The following is a 26,165-nucleotide window of genomic DNA, read 5'->3' as shown; positions in this document are numbered from 1 at the left end:
TCAGCAACCAACCTTATCGGATATGACGATGTACGAAATGAATTTTTCCCTCCTAGTTGAAGATATGCTGCAAAATATTGACCAGCCAGAATACAGGCAAATCATTGTAGAGGTCTGTGGCTTAATAACGAAGGAAACTTTGTGATGTGCATGATTTTGCTACAAATTAAAAAAAAAAAGACAAATAATTTTTAAAATGCTCAAATATTTATAGAAATAGTATTTTAAATACAAACACAATTTTTTATATTTCATTGCTTTTTCCATGGATTGTTTTGTGATTAAACAAGTTGCTGCTAGCATGTTCAACATACACTAAGTCTGTGATGTTTTTCTTTCTTAGCACATAGGTGGATAAATATTAATGACAATGCCCATCCATGTAGGTCAGAGGGTGCAAAAGCTATTGAGATATCTAATTCCATTAAGTCTCCCTCTGTGCCAGCCAAAGTCTCCAATGTGAAGCAAAAGGCTTCTTTAAACTCCTTTTCTTACCACTGCAGCTAATAATGGATACTTTTTGGACAGATCAAGAGCATATGTACCTTTGGTAACTGACACCTGTGCTGTCAGCTGTGTTCATTGTCAGTTCCCAAGTCTGCATCTCTGGTGCCTCTCACAGGCACTTTTTTTGCACAGTAAAATAATTTAAATCCATCTCAGTTCAGGTTAACAGCTGCTGGTCATGCTGCTCGCTGGAATATGTCCCCTTTTTGCTAAAAGATAACACAGTTATCAAACCAAAGACGGTCAATCTAGATTCTACTGCCCACTTGGCAAGTCATTTATCTTCCTATTTAAACCTTTGAGCTACAGGGAAAGTAAATTCTCTTGAATTTAATGCTTTTTACATCTGTTGGCTTTACTTTTTATTAATTTGCTTGTAGTGCAATTGTACCATGTGTGATTATACACTAAATGCTAAGGTTCAGTATGTACTGCTTTTCATTGTTTCTGCTGCTTGAGTCACCGTTATTTGTGGTTGCTCCCTGAAATGAACAATCTGGAAAATAACTTCCCTGCCTCCTGAAGTTAGATGTTGATGTCAGTCATTTATGTTTTGTCTTTAACTAGATGCCACTTGAAATAGAAATCTTTTATGAAAGCCTGCTTTTTCAATGATTCTTTCATCCACAGTAATTCTTAGTTGTGGGCTATTACTTGTGCCACTATTGAGTTGCTTCCATCTTGAAACAAATATATGTGTTTGTTTACAATGCTTATAGAACCTGAAATTAAACAAATTAAATTTAAGTCTTCTTCTGCCTTACAGTTGCTGATGGTTATATCTGTTATTTTGGAGAGAAATCCAGAGCTAGAGTTCCAGGACAAAGTAGACTTGGACAAAGTGGTACAAGAAGCATTTCATGACTTTCAGAAAGATCACAACAGGCCAAAGGGAGCTGAACACCAAGTAAGTAAAACACAATTTAATGTTCTACCTCCAGTTAGCTGTAATTGTTAATTCTGGGTATTTGTTAATGCTGCATAAATTTGCCAAAAGCAGAGGTAAAACATGCACTTTGAGTTGCAAATTCAAATCCATGTGGTAAGGGGATCACAGTGTTAACCAGCTCTGAAGTGGGTAAAGCTGAAACAGGATATTCATTACAAGAGGAAAGAGTTACCTGCAGGACAAAACTAGAACAGAAAAGAGATAAGAATAAAAGAAACTTGTAAAAAATAAAAACCTAATGTTCAGCAAGCACGAACCTGGAATCTCATGTGCACAGATATGAGGAAAGACAGTGACCAAAGAAATACACTATTAAAGGAGAAACCTTAGAGGTTTTAAGCTTTAAGGACCTCTGAATATTCTCACTGCAAGTATTGATGCTTCAAAGCTATGAAATTCTATAATAAAGACAGGTTGATTTGACTGGTTGAAGAATGAAATGAGTAAGAGTAATGGGACAAGCACCCCTGTGCTGCGGATGATTGTACTTGCTCAGTCTGGCTCTGTTATGCACAATGTATTCAAAGGTGTGATCTACTGGAAAGCTCTATTGATTTATAACATAGATATGCAGATCTTGTTGCTGAGTTAACCTCTTTAGAGGTGAATTAGTTGAGGATCATATCTTATTTTCTCTGAAGTTTTAAGATTCTGATTTTGTCTGAATGATGTTCTTCCATTAAACTGATTTGCAAACATTTTGAACATTTTTCCATTTTAACATGTAATAAATGTCACAGGTGTTTACTCCAGTAATTTCAAACATACCCTAAAACTGTGGAAGGTCTAATATTTTCACCACACAATCTCAGCTATTTAATAAAGTAATTGGAAAGTAACACATTTCCTGAATTAGAAATGAACCTTTATTAAAACAGCCAATACATAATTTAAGGATAAACTGCTGTTTTAGCATCATTAACTGAGCCAAACAGGTGTTTAGTGAAGCAGATCTATTTGCTGATCTTATCTGATTGAGTTCATGTGCTACCCCTGACCCTGATTTGCTTCTTAGATTTTACTTTTTTCAGTAAATCTGAAGTCTGCATCTCTGTGTACACCAAAGGAGCTGGATCATAATACTATTGTGGTAGCACAGTTGCCACATAGTAATCATCTGTCTGCATGCTTTAAGAGATCAGTTGTCATCTATTACATTTAGAAAAATATGAAAAAGGCACTATATGTCCAGCACTGAAAAATTCAGTAAAGAAACATATGTAGTATGTTTTATAAATCCCTTCTCCACATGTTCAGATTAAGTAAATGTAAAAATTGTTTTCTGAAAATTGATTAGAAGTCTGCTATAGCTTTAGAGTTTATAACTCATTTGCATTTCTAGGTTATTCATATTCTAACTGTTAACCTGTGTTTCTCCGTTTCTCCTTTTCATAATCAGCATTTCACAGAAATGTCTTTTCTCTGTCCTGCAGGATGACATGACTGCATTCTACAACACTCATCCAGTTGGAAAAAAGGGAACATGCAGCTACTTGAGTAAGGCTGTGATCAGTTTACTGCTAGAAGGAGATGTGAAAACAAGCAATGATGATCCTTGTACTATTAGCTAAAGCTTCAAGCACGATGTAGTAATTGTTGCTTTATTCACTGTTAAACATTTTCAGGCATGCATTAAAATACTGTTTTGAAAAGTAATCTGGTTAGTAACACAAACACGCACCATCCTTTGCTGAAAGAAGTGCCATTAGAGACACTAAGTGCCCCTTATTTTTCATTTCTCTACTATGCAGCATGAAAGCATACTGAAAGCACATGATATTTGACTAAGTTGAAAGGCATTGTACCTGTGATCTTAAATTGTGCATTTACTGTAGCTGATATCTTAGAGAAATATAATGTAAGATTCTGCTTTTATACCTCTATTTATAATTGCAAAGAAGTTTATTGTAAATTCTAAATGAAATTCACAAAATACTGTACTTAATGAAGGCACAGGAAACTGCAGCAATATAAAACCATAATTTACTGTTTTTTCCTGATTCTGCACACAAAATGGAGGTAAATAAATTACAAATAATTTATATTTTTGGATAAAAATCATCTTTTCCATTCACAACTCACACTTATTTGTTTGGATTTTAATTTTCAACTTGATAACTTAATACATAGGTTTCACTGCAACTGAATAACTGTTTTTTTTCTCCAGCAATAAACACAACTACTTTCCTAATTGTTTAATATCTGCATAAAGGGAAATACATGATAATGAGAAAACATTGTTTTGTAGCCTTTTTTTTTTTTAAGAAAGCAAGGAAACCTATTTAAAATGAACATCAGTGACAAAAACTCTAAATGAGCTATCAATGCATAAAGGACTTCAAAATAAATTTTTCCGTCTCCAAAGTGTGTGAAATACTGTATGCTAAATGCTTTATTTTGATAAAAGTTAAAATATCAAATGCTTGTAAAAAATAAAAATAAAAATACTTTAGAGTTACATACACAGTCCCATTAACTTTAGTGCCAACCTTCTGCTGTGCTGCTGGAATACATTTATCAGTGGTTGGGGAAATCAAGGAGAAGGCAGCAGAAACACTCATTAGTGATTGCTGGATATAGAGTGCTATGTTAATACATCTAATATGGTGTAACAGCAATTTAAGAGATCTTCAAATTTTTATTTAATTTCAGAACAGTACCATTCTAGGAGTTAATTGGGTACAACAGTCTTCCACCTGCTGAGCTTGGTTTTTTGTGGTTTTTAGTATTACGTGCAAAGCTACAGCTGGCCCCAGATCAGTGATTACATAGGTAGTAAGCATGCATCTTAGAATATTTTTCAAAACATGCTGTTTTACACAAGTCCTCTATTTCTGGCATTCTCTTTGAGAGATTATGAGACAGTGTGGATAATTAGTCATTTTTCACCTATTTATTTCCTCAAAAGCATTTTTAATGCTATTTATGATGCACTGTTTGGGCTCCAAACACTAATGCAAGACAAACATTAACAGCGACCAAATAACAGGAATAATGTCTTTTGTGTGATTTTACTCATTGTGACATAAGCCTTCAGCCCCCACTGCACATATTCTTCACAGAGTTGAAACATTCTTTCATAGCTCTTTTAATGAGTGTGATACTATTATACTTTTGGTGTTTATTTTCAGGATGAATTTTGTTCCAGCATGCCCTAAAGCCTGAAGGAAAAAAAAAAAAAAAAAGCATAGAAAAGATATTTGGAGCAGATCTAAAAAATCCTAAAGATTGCTAAAGTAATCAAGTACACTTTCCATTCCAGTTTGAAGCTATGGCAAAGCTGCTTCAGAAATTAGCAGTCATTCAGCTCAGGAGATTATATGCCTTGCTATTCCAGGTGTTATGAGCAGAGCATGGACAAGACTCAGCTGACAGCTGCAGAGCTTAGGCCAAAAGGTACTTAATTTTTTCATGGCTTCTGTAAACAAATATTGGAACTATATATTATAACATAGAATGACAAAGCTTGTTGCAGATTTTCCTTTAAACGTTCAAATACATCATCGTGAGACTTAATCTCAGAAGTTATTTTTCTCAGAAAACTATACTTATAAAAAAATTGATAGTAAGAGGTATCAGAATGTAAAAATATACCATAGTATTTGTTTGAAATTGGTTTCTGAAACTTGCTTCTTACTCAGACTTAAGATTTTGACTTTCCTGTCTTTTTATGGCATTAGTCAAGACTAAAGGAGAAACCTTGCTAATTCTTGTAAATCTCAGCTTTCTTTACAATGCAGGTTTTCAGATCCTGTCTGCCAGCTTCCATATCAATTGCACAACTTCACATGAGCTTTGGGTCAAACCTCAGGTGACAAAATGAATTTACTTTTCATGAATTCTTTTTTTTTTTTTTTCTTATCATTATCTGGCCCCCAGTACTGGAGAATTCCTTACCTTGGAGATCAGATTAATAGTGTACTTGTAAGAACTCATTTTGTATCTTGAAGCCTTTAGGTTACACATCCCATTGCAGGCTAAAGTATTATCTGATTACGTTTTCAAGTCTTCTACTGTAGTTGACCTTCTAATTTGCTTTAAACGCTTTTATTTCAGAACTCATGAAAAAATACCTTGCATATCCCTGAATATAAATAACAGACATTAAGAGCCATTTACAAAGTAAGTGCTATATGGCAAACTGACATCCCCTCATATACACAGTGCACCATCACTGCATACCTGCAGTGCAATTTGCAAGTAGAAACAGAGGAGCCTTAAAAGACAGAAGCAGTTTATTAAAATTAATGTGACCTGCCTAAAAAATGGCAAAAGCATAGGTAAATATTTATAGCTGATATGCCAGATATCCTTTCTAGCCTGTCATTATACATTATTATTTAGTTTGTATCTAGAAGGCCTACTATGCTGGAATCCTGTTTTGTACCCAGCTTCAATAACAAATCAAAATTCAAAACTATTTTCTAGTTCCATTTGTTTGAGAATGCTACATTTTAATTTTTCATCTAAGAGATGAGATGGAGGACATATCAGCTCGTTTTCATTGCTTAGAAAGGAAATTAGCTACGCCTTCACTGACAACAGCATAATCACTAAGTGTTTGATAGCAATGTTCAGAGACTGAAAGGAAGCCTGAAATTAACATGGAATTAACTGAAAAACAGACAAAGAAAATCACCTGATCCGCATTGCTATGTGTTCTTAAACCAATTTTTAGATATCCCAATTTTAAACATGCATGAGTAAAAGCTTGCAAATTTCATACATAGTTTTTCCTTGCAGACACTTAAGTCAGATCTCAAAGCATTTGGCACAGAGAGAACAGGGACAGGCACAGATAAATGCCTGAGCCTCGGATTAGTGGCAACCATTAAATGACCCAAGCTCTGCTCACCTGGGCTAGCAAAAGCATTCACCTCGTCTATCCTAAAAGTTGTCTCTATATTAAACTGCATTTTTCCCCACCAAATCTTCGCAACATGACATTGCAGATAGAAAATCTTATTCAGTAGTCAGCATTTGTTTTCAAAGATCTCATTTCCACATTAACTGACTGCTGCCTCTTCTCACATTTTTGCATTGCAGTACAGTATTTCAGGATAGGCTGAAGAATGCCAGACATAGCTAGCCTGAACACTGTATCATCCTCTTAACATGTCTAGGGATCTCATGTTCATCTCATGTACTGCATGTAAAGAAAGTCTTAAGCAGGCAGAAGATGACAGTGTGTAGCTCTTTTTAGCATTAACTTCTAGGCTGAGTTAATGCAAACCCCCATCTTGCAAAGACATCATACTCATGAAGTTCACATATAAAGTACATATAAAAGAAAGAAGTCTTTCATTGTTTTTTCTTAAGTACAGCATTTACTGTATAGGAAATTACTCTAAATATTCTAGAATTATACAGCTCTTAAATCAGTGCTTTGAATTCCAGTACAATCTTAGAAAGATAATTCTTGCATTTATTTCATTGGCAAGATGCAGTGCATTTCATTTGCATCCCAGTCAGGGATCTGTTAAGGCCATATATCTGTTTTATTCGGAGCGCCTTACAAGAAGATTTAAAATCAATTTTAAACTTGAGAAAAACAGCCTTGTAGATAAAGAAACCACTCCATACTGCCTCACTGACAACTGCAACATTTCAAGACATAGCAAACATATTCCAAATTTTCAAATCAACAGCTTTGGCTAAAGAGTCAAATACAAACAGTAATACAAACCTTAGAAGGCTTGGTCTTTTGAGCCTACGTATCTCAAGGACTGTACACGTTGTGGTTTGCACCACAGACTTCCATTTCAGATCCTGCCTTTATGCAGTCCTTAGCATGCACAGTAAATTTAAGATTACTAACAGATGTAATTAAGACTACTCTTGAATGAAAATCTGTCTGTATGAAATTATTAGTGGGATTAAGGCTTTTACATAAAAGTTTTAGTATACTAACAGCCCTTTAATGTATAAGTCTAATTTGAGATGATAATACTTTGAATTATTTTACAAATTTTCATTAAAAAACCTGACATGAAGTTGCAATCAAGACACAAACATTACTGCATTCCTAAGCTAATTTTATTAAAAATGGATACTGCCAGCAAGTGAGAACTACTCGCAGAGGATTTTCAAATGTATTCAGTTCAGTTCTTGATGCTGTTCTCTATAATACCAATGGTCAAGTTTCCGTCAGCTTCTGTGTAATCCCTAGGCATTACTCATTTTCTTTTCTCGGGGTTGCAACTGACATCTGTGACCCAATGCAAGTCTCAACCTCATGCTGTCCAGCTGTTAAAATCTCATACAATTATCTGTTTGAGGCTGTTAGCTTAAATGTGTAGTTTGTTAAATAACACTCTACAAGGAGTTAGAAAAACAGTATTACATTAGAAGACTCGATGTGTCTTTTAGAGAAAAGCTCAAATGCAGTTTGATCCAATCTGCAGTGCTGCAGACTGGGAAATGGCCTGTGAAGTTTTGTACTGACAGACCTAGATAAAATTTTAGAAGAGAAAAATCTGAGCAACTGCAGCTGTCTGGCATTCCCCGTTATCCAGTTTCCATGGATACAAGCATTAGAAATTCTGAAGTGAGTATTATTTAAAAAAATAAATAAATAAATCACCCTCTCTCCCAAAAGTCCTGGTGACAGAAGATGTGTTAGAAATCTTGAAACTCTTGGGTTGAAAGCCCAGCTACATTTCCAACATTGCTAAAATGAAGATTATGAAAGACAATAAATAAAGCAAACATTTCCCGTTTTGTTTTAGGTCAGGAAGACTAAGAGAAGGAGAAAAATGGTAATATATACAGGAAAATGGTTTCAAGTTACATAGATTGTCTTGTAACCACAAAAATAAATAAAGAAATAAAGCCAGCCTTCTTTCTGGGAAAAACAAACACACAAACACATCAACAAAGCAAAACCACAACAGAGAAAGGAAATTGGCTTTTTGGATAGTGATATATGGTACACCTTGGCCCATTTCTGTTGACCTCAGAATACAGTACTCCATGACAAATTCTGAATAAAGCTAGATCATTTTCTTAAACAACATTGGATAGGGAAATAAAAAACAAGATTCAAACCAGTCAAATGAAACACAAAGTAAGGCGATGTGCTGCCAACACATAAGGAAGAAAACTTTTAATTCATATGCCTACGTGACTCATTGGAAATACTCCTATTATTTACTTCACTCTATTAAGTAAGCAAAAACTGGCTGCTAGCGGTTATCTTCTAAAAACAAAGGAGAATGAAAATCTCAAAGAAGAGGCGTATTCATGAAGGTAAACTTCATTACCAGCTTTGTTAGCTACTATCTGTTTTTATGTGCACAAGGAAGTTTCATTTAAAACACCTCATTATTCTTTCAGTACCACTGCCTAAGCAGACCTAATGCCTTCTTTTTTCTGATAAGAAAAAGAATGTAATTCAGCCTTCTGAAAGATGTGGGAAAACATGACTAATGCGAGGAAGGAAAGTTTGTGTTTTTCTACTCAGACACTGTTTACTCAGAGAGTAACAAATGCTACAGAGTTATCCAGGAGAGATTTCTCTGCTAAATTATTCTGAAATTCATTTCAAACTACATTGGATTTTACCTTATAGATGTACCAATTACTAGCTGCCCTGAAGAGAGCTGATGAGCTCGTCAGATGCTTCATGACTGGAGAGTGGCTAACTCTATCATGACTTAAAATTTGAAATCCAGAAATTCAAAGCCCACATCTGGTTGCCAGCCAAACCCAGGGGTCTAATAAACTCTGTAAGTAAGTGATCAGTCTTAGAATCTTACACCAGACTCCATACTACATAAATTGTGTGCTCATGCTAATGGCCTCAGATTTTATTTTATTTTTTTACTTAACTCAAAGTTAAGAACACTTGGAGTAATTGCCTCTCCTGCATTTTCTACCCTAAGGCACTTGGTTAGAATTCCACTAAACACACTCTTTGACCTAACCCTGCCTGTTATTTAAAGGTAATTTCCCCTGCAAATACGACTGACTGCCGTTTTTGTGTTGAAAATTAGGTAAACTTGTTACTTTCAAGCCCCCTCCCTTTCCCACCATTCAGACTCACAGTGGGCATCATCTTTGCTTTGGACTTGTTGAGAACAACATATTGAAGAGGGTTCACTTAGATCTTGGCAAAATACAGACATGGCTGAGATGCAGAAGTCTAGCAGAAGCACTCATCCAGCTCTTAGGCATTTACTGTGACTGTCACACATAGAAGGCTGCATACTCAGAATGTTTCTTTAGAGATTAATTTGTTAATCTGTCCCTTAGATTGCGTTATCGCTTTTTCACAAGCTGACTACAATTAGGCTGGCAGCAAGTTAATGAATATTATCTCATTTCTTTGAATTCCCTAGTCTGTCTGTTTTCGTTTTATTTGCTTGTCTTACACTTCAAATTTCAAGCTCTTAGGGATAAGAATTATGCTTATGTTTTCTGTGGCATAATAATCCATAACTAGGGCATTGAACACTATCCCAGTAAAGGGTTCTGTACTTTTTCAGTTGGGAAATAGCAAAAATCAAAGCTATATGGTGGGCAAACAGGCAGCATAAACAGCCCTAGAGAGCACGTGGTAGACTAACTGCCAGAACTGATTTTGAAGTGATTAGCACAACATGCGTATTTATTGACTGAACACCTCATACTAAATTAAGACAAATTAGATTTAGAAGTTACGCTAGATTTGTGTAACATAGAAAAATAACTAAATATTAAGCATAACAAGCTTTTTTAAAAAATTGTTAGATTGAGCCATGAAATGGACTGGGATAGTTCACCTCCTTCCCACCTCCTTGCACAAACAGATCTCCAGAGCATGCATCCACGTGGAAAGAGAAGGGAGGGAGAAGCTAACACACACACAAACAGGTCCTGTTTCTTGTTAACTACTCCTCTGGGGTCTCAGCACTAGGATGGGAGCCAGACTATATTTTATGTATTAGTCCCCTTTTTCAAAGCTCCAGATGCAGTTTGTTTCTTTTAGTATTTACTATTGCAAAGCCAGTCCTTGGGCACACTTCTGGGCAATTGTCTGTTCTCTAATAGCTTCTGACCAAAATCTGAGCAGAAGCTGCGCTATCCAACAGTACTAAACCTTCCTACTAGGAATGACAAGCAACCTGAAATCAGAACAACTTCCATCAGACAAATGAAACAAATCCTCCTGCCTCTCATACTTTAAAAGGAAACCACAAAAACTGAATTAGAAGAGCTGACTCATTGCATATAATAATTAGGAAGGAAGCAGGGAAGCGTGAAATCCTATTTCTGTAGTGACAAAAAGGCTCAAACATGATTTGTTTTTAGAGAATAAGGACTGCTGAGGTTCCCCTCCAAATGACTTTCCCTACACTCGTGGTTAATGAGAGTCAGCAAGTATTGGCAGGAGGAGAAAAGACCTAGAGGACTCTGGGAAAGGTCTGTTTCCCAAGGGAATGTGACAGCTTCAGTAGCAGTTGCATTTTCTTTTCCACTCCATGCAGTATAACCAGGGAATACACATCTCTTCTATCCCTTTTTAAAGGCCACATAAAGAAGAATATATGTAATGTGCTACCAAAATTATTCTAACATAATTACTAATTTTTCAGGTATTTCCTTATAGTTTACTGCAGTTTTCTGATGTCTGTACTACATAGCCAGAGGGAAAGGGACATACATACATATTCATTACAAGTCTGCACAGCAAGGTTTAAAATACAAGTAAGATATTAACGTGGAAGGTGTCAGTGACTCCAGACAGGAACTACTGAAGTTAAATGAAGACTGAAACAGCATCAGGCTATTTTGGGGAAGCAGAATTTATTTCTGTAACCTAGATACATTTCCCTGTATAATCCTGTCACACACTATGTTACTGGCTTGCTGTCACTATAAAGTTTATGATTATAGATTGCTGGCGATACCTAGGAACATATAAGGTAATTTATCTGTCATGACATGCTGTACTAGTAAACATCACTTAGATAAATGGAGGGAATTTAAAACTTTAGTCATGAAAAATTTGCCTGTTTACTTGTACTTCCAGAGAGAATTTTTCATATTCCATAATACAGGAGGAAAGGTGAAGCTAGCCAGCAACTGCATTTATTTACTAAACATGCTGCATGTGGATTCAAATGGTTTTTCTTTAGGACAACATATCCCAGCAATGAAATGGGTTTCCACTACTTCCAAAAATTGTCTTGACAGCATGCATTCTTCTTTCAGTGCCTAAGCAGGCAAGAACTATTTAAGTGCCTTTAACAGTCATTTTAGTCATTTTATTATTGTTTCCACACAATGCAGCATTTTTAGACTAAAAGTTATAAGCCATGTATGAAGAGGACAACTTTAACAACCATTATCCAAGATAGAACGAATGTATTTCTGATTAATTGTTGAACAACGGCACCCCGTTCTCTCTCTCTCTTTTTTTTTTTTTTTTTTTTTTTATAATGCAGCAGAAGAAAAGGCTTTCCAATTAAACAAGTCAATTTGTAACTTGACATTTTCTTATTCCAATTCTCATCTGAACCACAAGAGATGCATGACTTCTTAGGAACTACCCCTGAGAACTTGCAGAAGCAGGAAAATGCCAGCAGCCCAATAGGCTAATATTCTAATATGTAAATTGTAAAAACTACATGCAAACATCCTTCTCCTCACGCTTCAGTGAACCACTCGGTGGTAGTTCATACACGTCTACTTACTATTGTATAACCATATATATTTGTTTGTGCAGTACCTTTATAACCTACACAAGCCTCTTCTGGAGGCTGAGTGCTTTTTGACACACAGAAATAGAATTTTGGGGCAAATAGCACAGTGTGAAGTTAGGATGCTTAAATATTGCCATACTCCCTTTCGAGAATGGAGCTTCAACCCTTGTATTTCCTAAACTGAGGCAATTGGAACATTCCCTGTTCTAGTTAAATATTGTCATGGGAACAAATTTATCTTTACCATCAGATCTGATACATTCTGTATCTAAAAATACTGTAGTTGTCCTTGACTTGTAGGTTTCCATTTTCTTTCAAGTTTCAGTGAAGAATATTTTGTGAAGATCACGTCAAGTATCGGTATGTGTTAGATAAAGCAGATAAGGTGCAATTACCCTGAAAAGATTTTCCTCATCCAAGATATTTAAGGAATTGGAGTCCATTCAGTATTGACACCTGCCTTTGGTAAGCTCCTCCCTTTCTAACTCATATCCAGGCATCCTCAAATATCTGTTATAACCACCATGTTTATAGACACACCACTTCCAAAAGCTTTATATTTGCTCCCAGACTTCGCAAACTGGATGGCCAACCGCCAAGACTTGAAAGCAGAAAATACAGCATCGATAGAAAAATTGTGTAAGTTGAATAACCTTATAGCATTCAAAAATAAGAGCAAAACCCCAAACACACTATGCCCTGGAACAACGAAAGAAAATCATTAAAGCTGTGAAATGAATTTTTCAGACCAACACAATTGAGCCTAACTTCCATGAAAGTTTTTTTTTTCTCCTCATTATCTTACAATATCTTCTCTTGAATGGGATGCTGAGGCCATTAAGACATTAATACAAGTTATTTGAGTAAAAGCTACTCAATATACTTAAACATCTGTTCTATCAAGTTTAGTGATAAAATCTGCTTTCAGGATTTCATTTGCATTTCCTGTTTTTCCTCCTCAAATTTCTTTCTGACATTTCTACATTAATTTTTATGTACAAAAAAATTCTAATTTATTTTCATGTATATCTCAGTCAATTCCACTGACAACCAATAGTGCAGTTTTGCAATGAAAAGCTCATTAGTTATTTTTTCTGCTTCCTGCTGAAGTGCAATCAGGTATCCAATGTAAGTCTTCAGAAAAACCTACAAATAATATTTAAGCTGTTATGCTTCATACTTAACTAACAGCATTTTGGGGAAAACAGAAAAAAGCATTTTATGCATGAGAGATGCATAGTGATAACCAGATAAAAAGGTATAAATGAATTCAAATTTTTGTTTTCACCACTGACAGTCATCATACTGAGCAGAAGTGGTACCTGTTCTTACCAACACCAGTTAACCATGGAAATATTTAGTTAGCTTGAATAAGCTCCTTGGCTACCCACTTAGCCATTCTTCTATGCAGGAAAATGAGTTCATAAAAATGAAATTATGTGAAACACATCAGGTTTTACATCATTATAGAGGAAGTAATAATTGAGATAGCAATAGGTGTTGGCACAAAAAACAGAATTACAGTAATACTATTCGTTAGTTGAACATATACATATTGTGAGAAAATATAAGTGAGGTAAAAACCTATCACCCAGAAAAGGAACATGGAGATAAACCTACAAACAGGGACTACCATCCACTTACTCAATTTATTTTTGGCTTTCAGAAGAAAAACTGTAGCAAAAACCTCCTTCTATTAAACTCCTATTCTCTCCATGCTATTTGTTACATATGGTTGATAAAAATCAAATGAAGACTCAATACCAGAAGAATAGATTAGTGCTCAAAAGTGGGGGGGGGGGGGGGGGGGGGGGAAAGGGGGAGGGGAAATGGAGACCAATATAATTTAGGAAAAAATGTCACAAGATAAACAATACACTGCATGCTGACAGCACACTGTATTTTTATTACATAGTCATTTTTTATTGTCATTTAAGTAGATAATTTTTGAGCTTGGAAAGGTGAGAGAATTCCTAAAGAATTCCTGGATCAATGGTTCAAAAACACAGTAAGATCTGGTAATATTTCAAATCTGTGTACATGTTGTTTGACCTCCCATAGAGTAAATATTGAATTTCAAAAATTACAAATATAGCCGAAAACAAGCTGGAAACTGCAGCTTGATTAAGAAGAGCAACACAGATTAAAGCAAGAGAGAAAACAACGTGCTGCAGCACTGAACCATGTCGATTTGCCCAACAGTGATGGCAGAGATTGAAAATGGCCCAGAACTGTAGCACCTGTTGCCCTGCAAATTAAACCCCAACACTCCAATTACTTTTTTTTTTTTTTTTTTTAAACACAAAGAGCACATTTTCTGAAGCAATCACTACTCCCAAGTCAATTTGAGACACACTGTAAACAGGCTTACATTGACATAATTTATTTTCAAAAATGCTTCACACTATGATGCAATGAACAGCAAAGCCCCAAACATTCATGGAGAAAGAAAACACAGGAAAAAGTGAACTGCCATGGCCACCCCACATAGCAGCACACACATCCTGCTCACTCTGACAACTAATACGGGTGCCACATTTGCAATATGGCCAAAATCTCCCCTATGATGCAGACCTTTGAGCACAATATAGATTTGGGTACGCTCTTCCTGGCAGTTGCCCTTCTGCCTTCCTTCTGAGACTAATTACAGTATCACCGGAGCTGCCCCAAGCTAGTCTGTCTCTCACCACATTTGCAATTAACCTTGAAAGGACGCTGGCCTTGCAGCTCTGGGAAAGAATTCCTCTTAAAGGAGAATCAGAGGGATCAATTAGATGTTCAAAGAAGAAACAGAATGAGAAAAAGCCTATCCTGTCCCATTCAAATCATACTTGACTGGATCCATCCAGTACATTCACTTGTCATTCTTTGTTTTCTCATCAGTTCTTAGGCAGATCTGTCTTCTGGACGCTCCTTTCTCAGTAGACACCTGTATGTGCACAAATTTTTAGAAGTGACTTGCTGATAAAAATGCTACAGCCACATCATCCTCAGGTATATCGTCTGATAAACCTGTTCCATTTGGGAGGATACATTATTGTGTAACAAAAGGAAAAAGTTTAATTACCTGTTTACTACAGCATTTCAGGTAACTGTAGCAGTTTGGTTTGGTTTAAAAATCTATTCCTATCTGTACTATATATATTGACAGGATTACCTTAAAGACAAATAAATAGCAAAAAAAAAAACAACTCAAGCAATTGATGTAAAGAGCAGAAAAACTGCTCTAAGGACATCAGCAGAGCTGTTTCTGTTTAAAAGCCTTCTATGCTGAATCCATCTGTTTTGTGAAAAAATGGCATTTATTCTGCTGTAAGTTTGAGGAAGCCTTAGATATTATTCCCCATCTGCAACATAATGTCACCTTGCATTGCTCATGTCCTGTTATGAAATAGAGTGGGACTGACACAATCCAACCTTACTTGGCAGAACCTGAGTTGACATCTATGCAATCTGTAAAAGTAGTTTTCTTATGCTGCAGTGATACAAAATGCTTTTTACATCAGACTATTTTTCAATACTTAAGGCAAAGAAAAACTATCAAACAAAATACTTTATTGGCTTCATCTGAGTTTCTTCATAGGTTCGTTTCTTCAAGATACTCATAGGCAAATTTCTGCTGATTTCATGACATGAATTAGAGCCTAATGATGAATGGTAGAATTAATCCAAGTAGGAGGCTGTACTACTTTTCCTGATAACCAACAGCCAGAGCTGCTTAGATAATTTCTGACGCCTCCTCCAAAATCATGATGTTACAGAAGATTCAGTAAGCAACTTAACAGCTTATTCCCTATCCTACTCTGTTATACTGTGCCGTTTCCTATTTTTATCATGCTTTAGGTCATAGCATTTGCAGTTCTCTGAACATCAATTTAATGCAATGGTCCAGCAAAAAAACAACAACAACAACAAAAAACAAACCTGTAACTACTGATTCAGGGAAGAGTCCAGTATTCCTCATCATGTCTAAATTAACCAAGTATGAGCAGACAAGTGCACAGTCACAATGAAGTGAAGCCTGCAAATGTGTGCATGCACACAAACATCCTTCTTGTAGCAATGACCCAACCCTATTTGTTTGGATTGTCCATCTGAGAAACTGCCAGAAAGACCGATAAACACAGCATAAGCCAGTGTTCTCCCCTTTCTCTTCTCTTCCTTTGGCTGCTATGTGCTAAACCTCTTCCTTGGAAGTTTACAGCATGACATAATTGCTCAGGAGAATCTTCATGAAGAATAATTAAGAGAAATGCATCAAATAAAAGCAAACACTGTTTAATAGGAAACAAGTTACAAAAGAAAAGTAGTAATGAAAGTCAGATACCACAAAATAAAAACGTGGGTAGAAACTGAAGGAGAATGTAGCATTTTGAAGATGAAGCAACTTGCAGGCATACTATTACATTAAAAAATTGCAAGTGTTCTTTCTCTGGAAATTTGAGATACATTTGCCCAAATAATATTTGAAAATGTTTGACATTCTGAATGTATCAGTGTGGAACATTTTGTGGGACTCAAACTGAGAAACAGTACAAATTGAACTTCATATACACGATACAAGTTTAATGGCCTTGCCATCCATCTATTCTTTTGCACTGATATGTCTCAGTATGTTTCATTTAAAACTGCAGCCAGTCATCTGAGATCAGCTTTTTATGTTTAGTTGCTGTCATATTTTTCTTATTCTTGATATGAACCATAAAACCCTGTCAGCCTCAATGTATCATATAGTAATATTTCATCTTACTCCTTTGGGCTCCTCTTTCTATGGGAAGCCTTGATAAGTTTTTGCATGGCAGTGTTCTCCAAAACTCCCCTTGCATATCTAAAGAGGCACAAAACAAATAGATTCATTTAGTAGAACGTATCAGCAGATCACAGTGAACTGTTCAACACTCAGATCTGCTGAGCATAGATGTTACAATGCTTAGTTCTCAAAGATATTCTGATATCAACCCATAAGATACAACAATCAGGGAACCCATCAAGAAATCCATGGTTACATGAGACAAGAAACTGCACCTGGCATCTTTGCCTGGTAGCTTAGCCATTCTTGGCATACCACTTCAGATGTTGTCAGAACTCATTTGCTCTTTATGACACAAAAGCACGAATCTTTGACTTGTACTTCACAGTAATATTTCTTTTCATGACAGAGTATCAGAAAACAGCATAGAATAAACAAATCAAACAGGATTATTTGTATGGCAGTGACAATAGAAAGGGGAAAAATTCCAAACCCCAAAGTCTAATCTACCAGATGAGTTTGGCCTCCAGTTTAAACCAGGAGAGAATAGCTGGAATGACAATACTATTTGCTAAGTTTTTAATGTTAATTAAGCAAACGTCACTGAAGGAAAAAATAAGACATTAAAAGTTATTTTAGACCTACCATTTCCAACAGTGATTCAGACTTCTATTATCCAGATCACCACATGTATTTAGTTTCATAAACTATGTTGTTTTGAATATTGTTTATATTACCATAGTCTATATATCTATAAAAGCAGTAAAGAGTTCTCTACATTTCTGGCAGCATCCCAAACAACTCTATAGAAGTACATAGTAGCAGAATGACCAGTAAAGACTGGTTCAGATATACACTACTTGCCTTGAAAAAGTGCGACTGATAGAAAATAGAAATGCACAGCAAGACTATACAGCAAAGGCAAGCTTTACTTCCTTCTAATAGATACAATAGGAACTTTTGGAACTTTTCCTGCACTTATTTTTCTCCATAGCCATCTCATGCTTTATGGCAGTCATTGTTCATAAAAATGTTCAACTCATTGAGGTGCTCAGGGATAGTACACCATCATTACACTATTATGAATGGAATTTAAATGCATGACAAAAAAGCTAAAGGTCACAAAACCAATACAAATTATATTGCAGAAGCGTTTAAATGATATAAGCTAATATCCTAGAAAGGGAACATTTCCTTCACAATTTTACTTTTTTATTCCTAATAGCATTGTTTTGTAATCAAACACTTAGCTTGTGTGGCAAACAAGATAACTTAAAATTACATTGGACTGCATTATACAGTTAAAAATTACACTGTGCACAGAAGCGTTACTTACTGAGATCTTGACATACCACTTCAACTATTGTACTACTAGCAATAGTATGGTATCTGAATTACTTTACACATACTATGAGTCTATCAGTAAACTTTGGACTCAATGAGAGAGTATCTCACATTCAAAATTAGCTTTGGATTGCTTCCACTCTTTCTTGGGAGCTGTCGTGCAGCTCTGGCCTGCAGAAGCATTTTCTAGTTCTGTTATTACCTTGGAAAAAAGGATTTTCTCTCCACGTATATGCTGTAGCAATTCAATTTTGAAAAAGTGAAAAAGTTTTACCTATTTCATCTAACATTTTCTGTGTTCTAAAAAAACTTTTATGAAGTTCGCATCATTATCATATTGCAGAGACATCCTGGTCCTTTTAAATAAAAAACCTGTCCTGTTCAGAGCAATCTGAAACATTAACAAAAAATGAGATTTTAAAACTCAACTGACAGAAGAGGTCTGATTTTTTGCTCTCTAGACAAATGCTGGGACTTAATCAGAGACAGCAGTGGGATCTTGTACTAAGAATACTTCTGGGTTTTGCGCATAACCTCACTCCTGCCGGCATGACTTCAGTGTGCTCTATAGCACTTACTGATCATATATGTTAGATTTAGGTAGGAAAATGGCTACTATAATGATACTTATCAAGCTTAGAAGTGAGATATGCACCAGGAAGCCCATAATGCCAAAAGCAGTTCTGGACTTGTATAGAGGCAGAGCTTTGAGCTGCACATCAAACTTCATCAGATCTCTTCTTTAACTTCAGTGCTTTCATCGTGCCTAAAGCTCATTTTCTACCTAGACCTCTTCTTTGATTCCCTAAGTCAAACACTTGCAGGTATTATAAAAACTAATGTTCATCACAGAAATACAGATGAGAACAATAGAAATAAGAGGAATTGAATAAGCTGGAGAAAGAACAAAGTATTCCCAGAAAATGGAACAAGTGCTGTGAATAGATTTGAAACAGCCACTGTAATCTTCAAAAAGTGCTACTAACTTGCTATGCTCTATACAGTGATTCCACAGCCACTACAGCTCCTTTTAGAATTCTATTTTCTTTTTGTTTTTATTATGCGTTATTCATTATCTGAGCTATTCATTCTACATTGGCAGCAGCCTCCTGTTTTATTATGTTGGCCCACAGTATCACAAGTGGATGGTGGTGGTATGGCAGTAAAAGCGGAACTTTCTCACCAATATTCCATTGCATTTAGTTGTTGTGCAACAGATGGCAGCAGTCTGACAAAATGGCATCTGACATGAAAGTGTGCTGGAAGCAAAGGTATCTCACTGAATTCCTCCATGATGAAAAGCTTACACCCACAGACATTCACTGACACTTGCTGAATCTGTATGGAGACCAAACGGAGGTGCAAACACAGTGAGGCAGTGGGGTGGGAGCACATTTCAGCAGTGGTGACAACATTCGGGATGGCCATGCACAGCTGTCACATCATGAAATAAAGATATCCCAATCAGCTCCTCTGTGTGAATCAGCTAATGGTGATAACTGTGTTAAAAAACACTGTTTTGTAGCTTAGAATTTGCTCTACCAGACAGTGTTATTGTGCTCTTTTGTATTTGTCAAAGTTTCCATGGAAATAAACAGGAGGCATTATTTTCAGGGCAATCTACATAAACAAAAAAATCTAGCTATCAAGAAGGCAAACAAGGATACAGGAATTGAGTATCCATTTCAAATCAATTTCTTAAGGATGTTACCATGCTCTATCACCCATGCTGGTTTAAGACAGAATCCACATTCTGCAGACCCAATTTTACTGCTTTCTTTTCAGGCCATTGTGAATTTCTATGCTTAATTCTAAAGGCTATTACTCTACTAAGCTTAAGGGGAAAAAATAAACTGTTTACATGTAAGCAAATGCATCAGAATGTACTTCTGTATGTTCTAGAGAATGTTTATGCTTCCCTTTAAAGATTTCATCAACAATTGCTACATTATTTATATATCATCTGACTTCTAAACAAAATCTCTTCTATCGAGAAAAAAAGTCTTTCAATCAGTCTCTTTGCAATATCATTACAGGATTTTATACAGGTTAATACTTCCTAGGCTACCTGGCATGCACCATCAAATAATTCTAAATTATTTTTCTGTAAGCACTCACAAGTACTTGACATGAGAATATTATTGTAGGCTGGAAAGTCAATATAATTCTCAACTTTGAATTGCTAATTATTTAAATGGAATTTGCCTGGAAAAATTTGGTTTTGTTATCTTAAGTTAAGACATGCATCACAGACTCTGAGTGGTAGGTCTTGAATTTAAAACCTCTTTCTCAATTGAAGAGTTCCTCCAACATAATCTAAAGCACAGCAGGCATACTTTTTATCCAAATGACTTGAATCACCCTGGGAAAACATAATGAGGTCCTCCTCAAATGAATCAGATATTTCAAGTTTAGCAAATTCAGAAGTGTTCTCCCATTATCTAGCCTAGAGAGCCAATAGCACTTTCTACTACTACAACTGCTCACCTAAGCAAAAAACAAATTCAGAACCTGCTCTTTGAATCTCATTGAATTCCCCTCTGCACAGAAGCATTCATCTAAAAATTGTCAGAAAAAGCTTTATGCGTTTTTAAAATACAAGATTCCACATTTAAAAAAAAAAAAAAAAGACAGTACAGAAGATAAGGAGCCCAGAACAGCAACTAGGTAAGAATAAATCAAATTGCAAGTAAAAGTTAAGGACCTGCAAATGAAAGAGAAAAAAAAAACCCACACTTTTTTTTCTTTGAAATTATGCTGCCCAAAGAAATAAATTACTAATACTAGAGAAAGAAAAGCTATTTACTTTGAAGGATGCTCTTCTTCAAGGTTTGCATCTTCTCAGCAATTAATCAAGATATATACTTGTTTCAAACATTGCCACAGGCCAAATTTATTTCTACTGAGTTGAAGACACTACTTGAAGCAAAGTATTATTCTTATGTAAGGGAATTAGACTTTTTCCTCTATTTATTGAGAATGTTAGTTTCATAGTTCTAGATTCTCTGTCTTCACTTGTTTACTTCACTCTCTTAGTATTCAATTCCTCAGAGATTACTATGACAACAATTTAAGAATAAAAGGTAGAATATTCTGTGCATTTGTCAACACAGTATGAATAAGTCATAGAAAATACAATTGAGGAACACATCTTCCTTCCAGTTGTTCTATGCTGGATTTTCTAAAGCTTCTTTAACTTCCTGTAATGAGAAAGAAACAAGCAAAGAAAACAAAACCTCCAGAAGAAATCACTTACTTTAAGAAGCAATAACTTCTAAAATGAAGGTCTCACCCACACAAACTCACTTGAAAGGACATAAAAACTGTGCTACCTAAGTTACCTACTCAGTTAAAAGCAGCTACCATTGATCTTTCCAAGACTGTAGTTCCTTCCCACCTCATCAGTGCTTGTCACAATATTCTTCAGTTTTAATTCTAGCCATGTTGGATTTGGACAAATGAGGCTGAGCAAGGGCTTGCAGACTCTGAGCCTTTCTCTTATTCTCTCCCAAGACAACCATCATAGGCAGCATATGCATGCACTGATCACTAGCTATTAAGCATAAAACTTCTCAAATTATTATAGACAATATCTACCCATAATTCAGTTCAGAAGGAAAGCAGTATATTTGCCATCCACAACATGACAAGTCAAGGGCGTTGGAGCAGTCTTTCAGAAGTCATCCAGCTGAACAGGTGTCTCCTGGACTTGCCAGCACTGCTAACATAGACAGTACAGCTCTGTTTGCACAACTGCAAAGTAAGATGCCATGGTAAGGTCTGTACACTGTGCTACTTGAATCCTGCAAATGAATCAGTATGCTGATAATGATAAACACATGTAGCATATACAAATCCACTATCTTTTTCTGATTGAAGGAAAGTACACTAACGTGGTTTTATTTAAACCAACATACAAATAGTAAAACACTCAAATTTACATTTGGTTACATTTTATCAATATTATAACTATCAGCACAGAACTTCTGCTTGACTCAAAAAAAGGGCAAAAGTCAAGATTTTTAACTACTCAGGAGATTACATTATTAGAATCATTTAACAACCAAAATGAATCAGTAGTTACTGCAAAGCAACTCTTTCCCTTGTAGAAGTAACTTTCCTTGCAGCTAAGGTATTACAACTAGATTCCACAACTTTCTTTATAATACCTTATGTAAATCACCCACCGATATTTTTACACGTTCACATATCTTAAACAACAACAAAAAAGCAACATATCATCAGGAAAAGTGAAATGCCACACATGGTATTATGAGCCCCGTATGCACATAACTGGTTAGTTACAAAACCAACTCTGAGCAGCATCAGGCACATGAAAGAACAGCACTGGTATATAAGGAGACATTTCTTTCAGGCTGCTCCTCCCAAGTCCAGCTCTTTAGCTGGGCGAGCAGAGACACCCATCACAGTGCTATAGAACCCCAAGCTCCAACCGAACCGTAATTACTGCTCACTTCATCGAGCAACACGAAGCTAAAACAGATATCAAGAAAAAAAACGGCTCTAGAACGAGTGCTGTGCTTGTTTTAAGAGAAACACGATAGAAAAAGTCCAGCAGATAAGACCCTGCAGCACCGGTGCTGGGTTCTACCCGAGATGGGCGGGAAAGTCGGAGGAAGAGCAGGGCACGCGCCAGCTGCCACGCGCCGCGAAACCCGTGGCTTCGAGAAACCTGAGGAAAATACCTACAAAACTGACGGTCCTCCAACTAAGCCGAAGAGTGCTGACGTTTCCAACAGCCTTCCCCGTCAGGAAAGGGCTTTACAGATCACGGCGGGAGCCACCACCCCTACCTGAAGCGGGAAGCCGCCTTCATGCCCATTCCCGCCAGAAGGAGGCACCGCCATTCTAGGCGCTCCTCAAAGGATGAGAACCGAGGCTGCGGCACTCACACCCACTCCCACCTTCAGAGCACTGCGACTGTCCCGAGATATTGAAGGCTACCCCTTTCTTTAAACCTTTTACATCAGTCTTTTTTTTTTTGGGGGGGGGGCCTCTTTCTGAGAATAGCAATACCTTCTCAGATTGCCTGGGGAAAACATACTAGAAAAGAAAGCACTTTATTTCAGTAACTGCCAAGTGAGGATGTAGAACCAACTAAACAATTTGAAGTAGCATTACTTCAGTCTCCTTTTTCAGGAACTCACAACTTAGAAGAGAATGAGCAACCACACATTGCCTGAGAAGAAAGTGCCCCACTGCTCGGTTAAGAAGGTGCCCAGAGCGCAGGGAAGGTCAGGTGGGTGCTGATCAGGTGAAGAGGGACAGCTGGAGGCAGGTGGGGCTGGGGGCCAGGAACTGCTCATAAGGGCCCAGGAGATGGCTATCAGCTCGGTGGGGGGAACCTGTGCTATATCTTCATGTTGTAATGAAAATTGTAGTTTAAGGTAGAAATAGGTGTATCTGGCATATGTCTTATAGTAAATAAAAATGCGAACTAAAAGAAAGAAATGGTGGAACGCTGTTAGTGAGCATAATCTGTTTTTACAGAGAAAGAGGTGATGCTTGAGTTTGCTTACTAGTAGCTTGTAGGTAAGAACCTGAAATGTTTGCTTTAAAGGGCATAAGTGCTCAACTGGAAGAGTATTTCATTTAAGTTAAATACTAGTATCAGTAGTTCTCATTAGTTTAACTTATCTCTGAATCAATTATTGTTCCTGAGGATTTTGTTACTAGGCTGTAATTGCTAAACTTGATGATGAGTGCCTAGAACAGATCTTACTAAATCAAAAGTGTCTCTGTGGTTCTCTAATTTCGGTTGTCATGTGTGTAAAATTAATTATTGTTGCAGTAATATGAAGGTTCTAAAGTAGAGGAAGACAGCAGATTAGAAATAATTGTATCAGGTTATTTGGGTCTGGGTTCAAACCACAGTAAGGGTGACTCTAGTGTGCTGTAATTTTGGATCAAGGCTCGGTTAGCATGGTGTCTTTAATAGTTTTAATGGTCTGCACAGTCTATAATTTAAACCATTTAAATTTGCTTGAGCATGTTATCATTCCAAAGCAAGGGAATTATGTTAATAGGATTATTGTTATATTAAAAACTATGCTAATTTAAGGCTTCTAAGAATACAAATGTACGGCTCAAATGCTATGTTCCTGCTAGTCATGCAGTGCAATGTGACATAAAGTAGGTACTTTGTCATTGTTAGAAACAGAATGGATTGGATGAACAACAGATTGCACATCTTTTCATTAGGGGAGGGAACATTCTTGTCAGCAAAACAAAGTGGCTCATAGGAAAACATTGCGGAATATAAGTACAAAGGGGAAGTTGTTACCTGTAGAAATAAAAGGGGGAAGAACTGTAATGTTGATGTATTGTTATTTGCTGAAAACAAAAAATAAAATTGTTACCTACTTTATGGTAAAGACTGCTTTTAATCCACTAGGGCAGATATAATAGAAGCCAACTCTGTTATCTCAAGTAATTGATTGATTTTTAAAAATGTAATGACTGCATTATTTAAAGAAGTAAGAAAGAAACTGCAGCTGTTAGGTCTATTGGGGGGGAGGGAGGAGGGAAGGAATGATGGAATCTTAGACATCTGCTGCAGAAACCACTGATTTGGAATGCCATGCATTTGTTTGCTTAGTGATACCTGCAATTATTTTAAAGAAATGTAGTGTGGGGAAGTATTTTGACGTCAAGAAATGAACCCCAATGTAATATTCATTTTGAAATTAATTATTTTAATTTATGCACAAATTTAATCACTTTTTGAGGAATGCATTTATACAAAATACTTCCACAAAATTGTAAGTAAACTAAGGAGATTTCATGTTTGTTCTTTTCCAGGCTTCTGAATGTTTATCCTTGAACAACTAACCTATTTTAATGAATGCTTCCTTCACCAATGTTAGCAGTGTGTTTTTTTTTTTTTAAGAACAAGTTGTAAGTTGCATTTGTATAGCCAGTACATTCTCGTCTGTGATGCCACTGGCGAGCATGCCTCAGTTAGGTTACCCACAGATTAGGTTGGGGTGTCAGGTTCTTAATACTTTGAAGTGTTACTTTTAGCAGATTTCTTGATCCTGGATTTTGTCTGGTTTGTGTTTGAGGGAATAAAGGACGAGGAAAATGTGTTCTTTATTCATGAAATAATTCATTAATATTTTGGTATGTTTTCCTCAGTAGCTCTTTGTCATTATGATGAACTGTCATATGCACAAATGCAATTTGGAATACTTGTAATTGATAACTGCAAAAGCAGTGCTATAACTATTTTTCTAATGTACATGTAGAGAGATTTTTAACCTAGAGGAAAACGTGATGTAAGTATGAAACTGCTTTTGAACCTCTGGAAAAAAAGGTGGAAATATGCTTTTATTGTGTTTTTGAGACTGATTTTTCTGAATAGCAGAGTGAAAAAATGTAACATTTAGTATTTTAAAAGCAAATGTTGGATGGAGTACATCTGAAAACATCTAATGTGTCTGCTGTGCTTAATGATAGATAGATAAAATTGTTAGTATCTGATGTGAACCGTGTAATCTTCCAGAAACCTCCATTAGCTATCAGTTTCCCTGGATGGATAATAGCTTTGATGGAGAAACTCTTGCTCACATTTCTGCACTACTGTTTTTCTTCTTACTCTCGATTCTGAGAATAAAAACAGCTTCTTTGTTATTCATGAGATGCCAGGTTTTACTAAGAGAAGTATGGACAAATAGAATGTAAGAAATGAAATGCTATGTTTCCCTCCCTCTTTATTTTGATATCAACTCTTTTTTTTTTTCTCCTGTTTTTTTCCTACCACTCCTCTTTCCAAACTTAATTTAAGACTATCTCTTTTCTTTGGCTGCTGCTTTGGATGAATTATCTAGCAGTTGCTAAGCAGATGTAAATCAGTTCATCAGATTGATCTCAGCTCTTTTGTGTATGTTAGCAAGATAGTTTCTATTAC

At 36.2% G+C, this 26,165-nt stretch overlaps 1 protein-coding gene across 5 annotated transcripts in view; it reads left to right on the top strand.

Annotated features, from left to right (window-relative positions):
* PHKB (phosphorylase kinase regulatory subunit beta) overlaps positions 1–3,914 on the top strand; it is a 66,764-nt gene extending 62,850 nt beyond the window's left edge. For all 5 annotated transcript variants that reach the window (XM_085235158.1, XM_085235154.1, XM_085235156.1 and 2 more), the window contains 3 exons: positions 5–112; positions 1,274–1,414; positions 2,890–3,914. In XM_085235158.1, the coding sequence (XP_085091284.1) occupies positions 5–112; positions 1,274–1,414; positions 2,890–3,027 (387 nt within the window). In that variant the 3' untranslated portion in view covers positions 3,028–3,914. The remainder of the gene's footprint in view (positions 1–4; positions 113–1,273; positions 1,415–2,889) is intronic.
* The last annotated feature ends 22,251 nt before the right edge of the window (positions 3,915–26,165 follow it).

The sequence above is a fragment of the Meleagris gallopavo genome, chromosome 13 (genome assembly GCF_905368555.1).
Source record: "Meleagris gallopavo chromosome 13, MGAL_WU_HG_1.1, whole genome shotgun sequence".
In the NCBI taxonomy this organism is placed as follows: Eukaryota; Metazoa; Chordata; class Aves; order Galliformes; family Phasianidae; genus Meleagris; species Meleagris gallopavo.
Note: the sequence above shows the minus strand (reverse complement) of the source record. Positions and strands in the feature narration are given on the sequence as shown.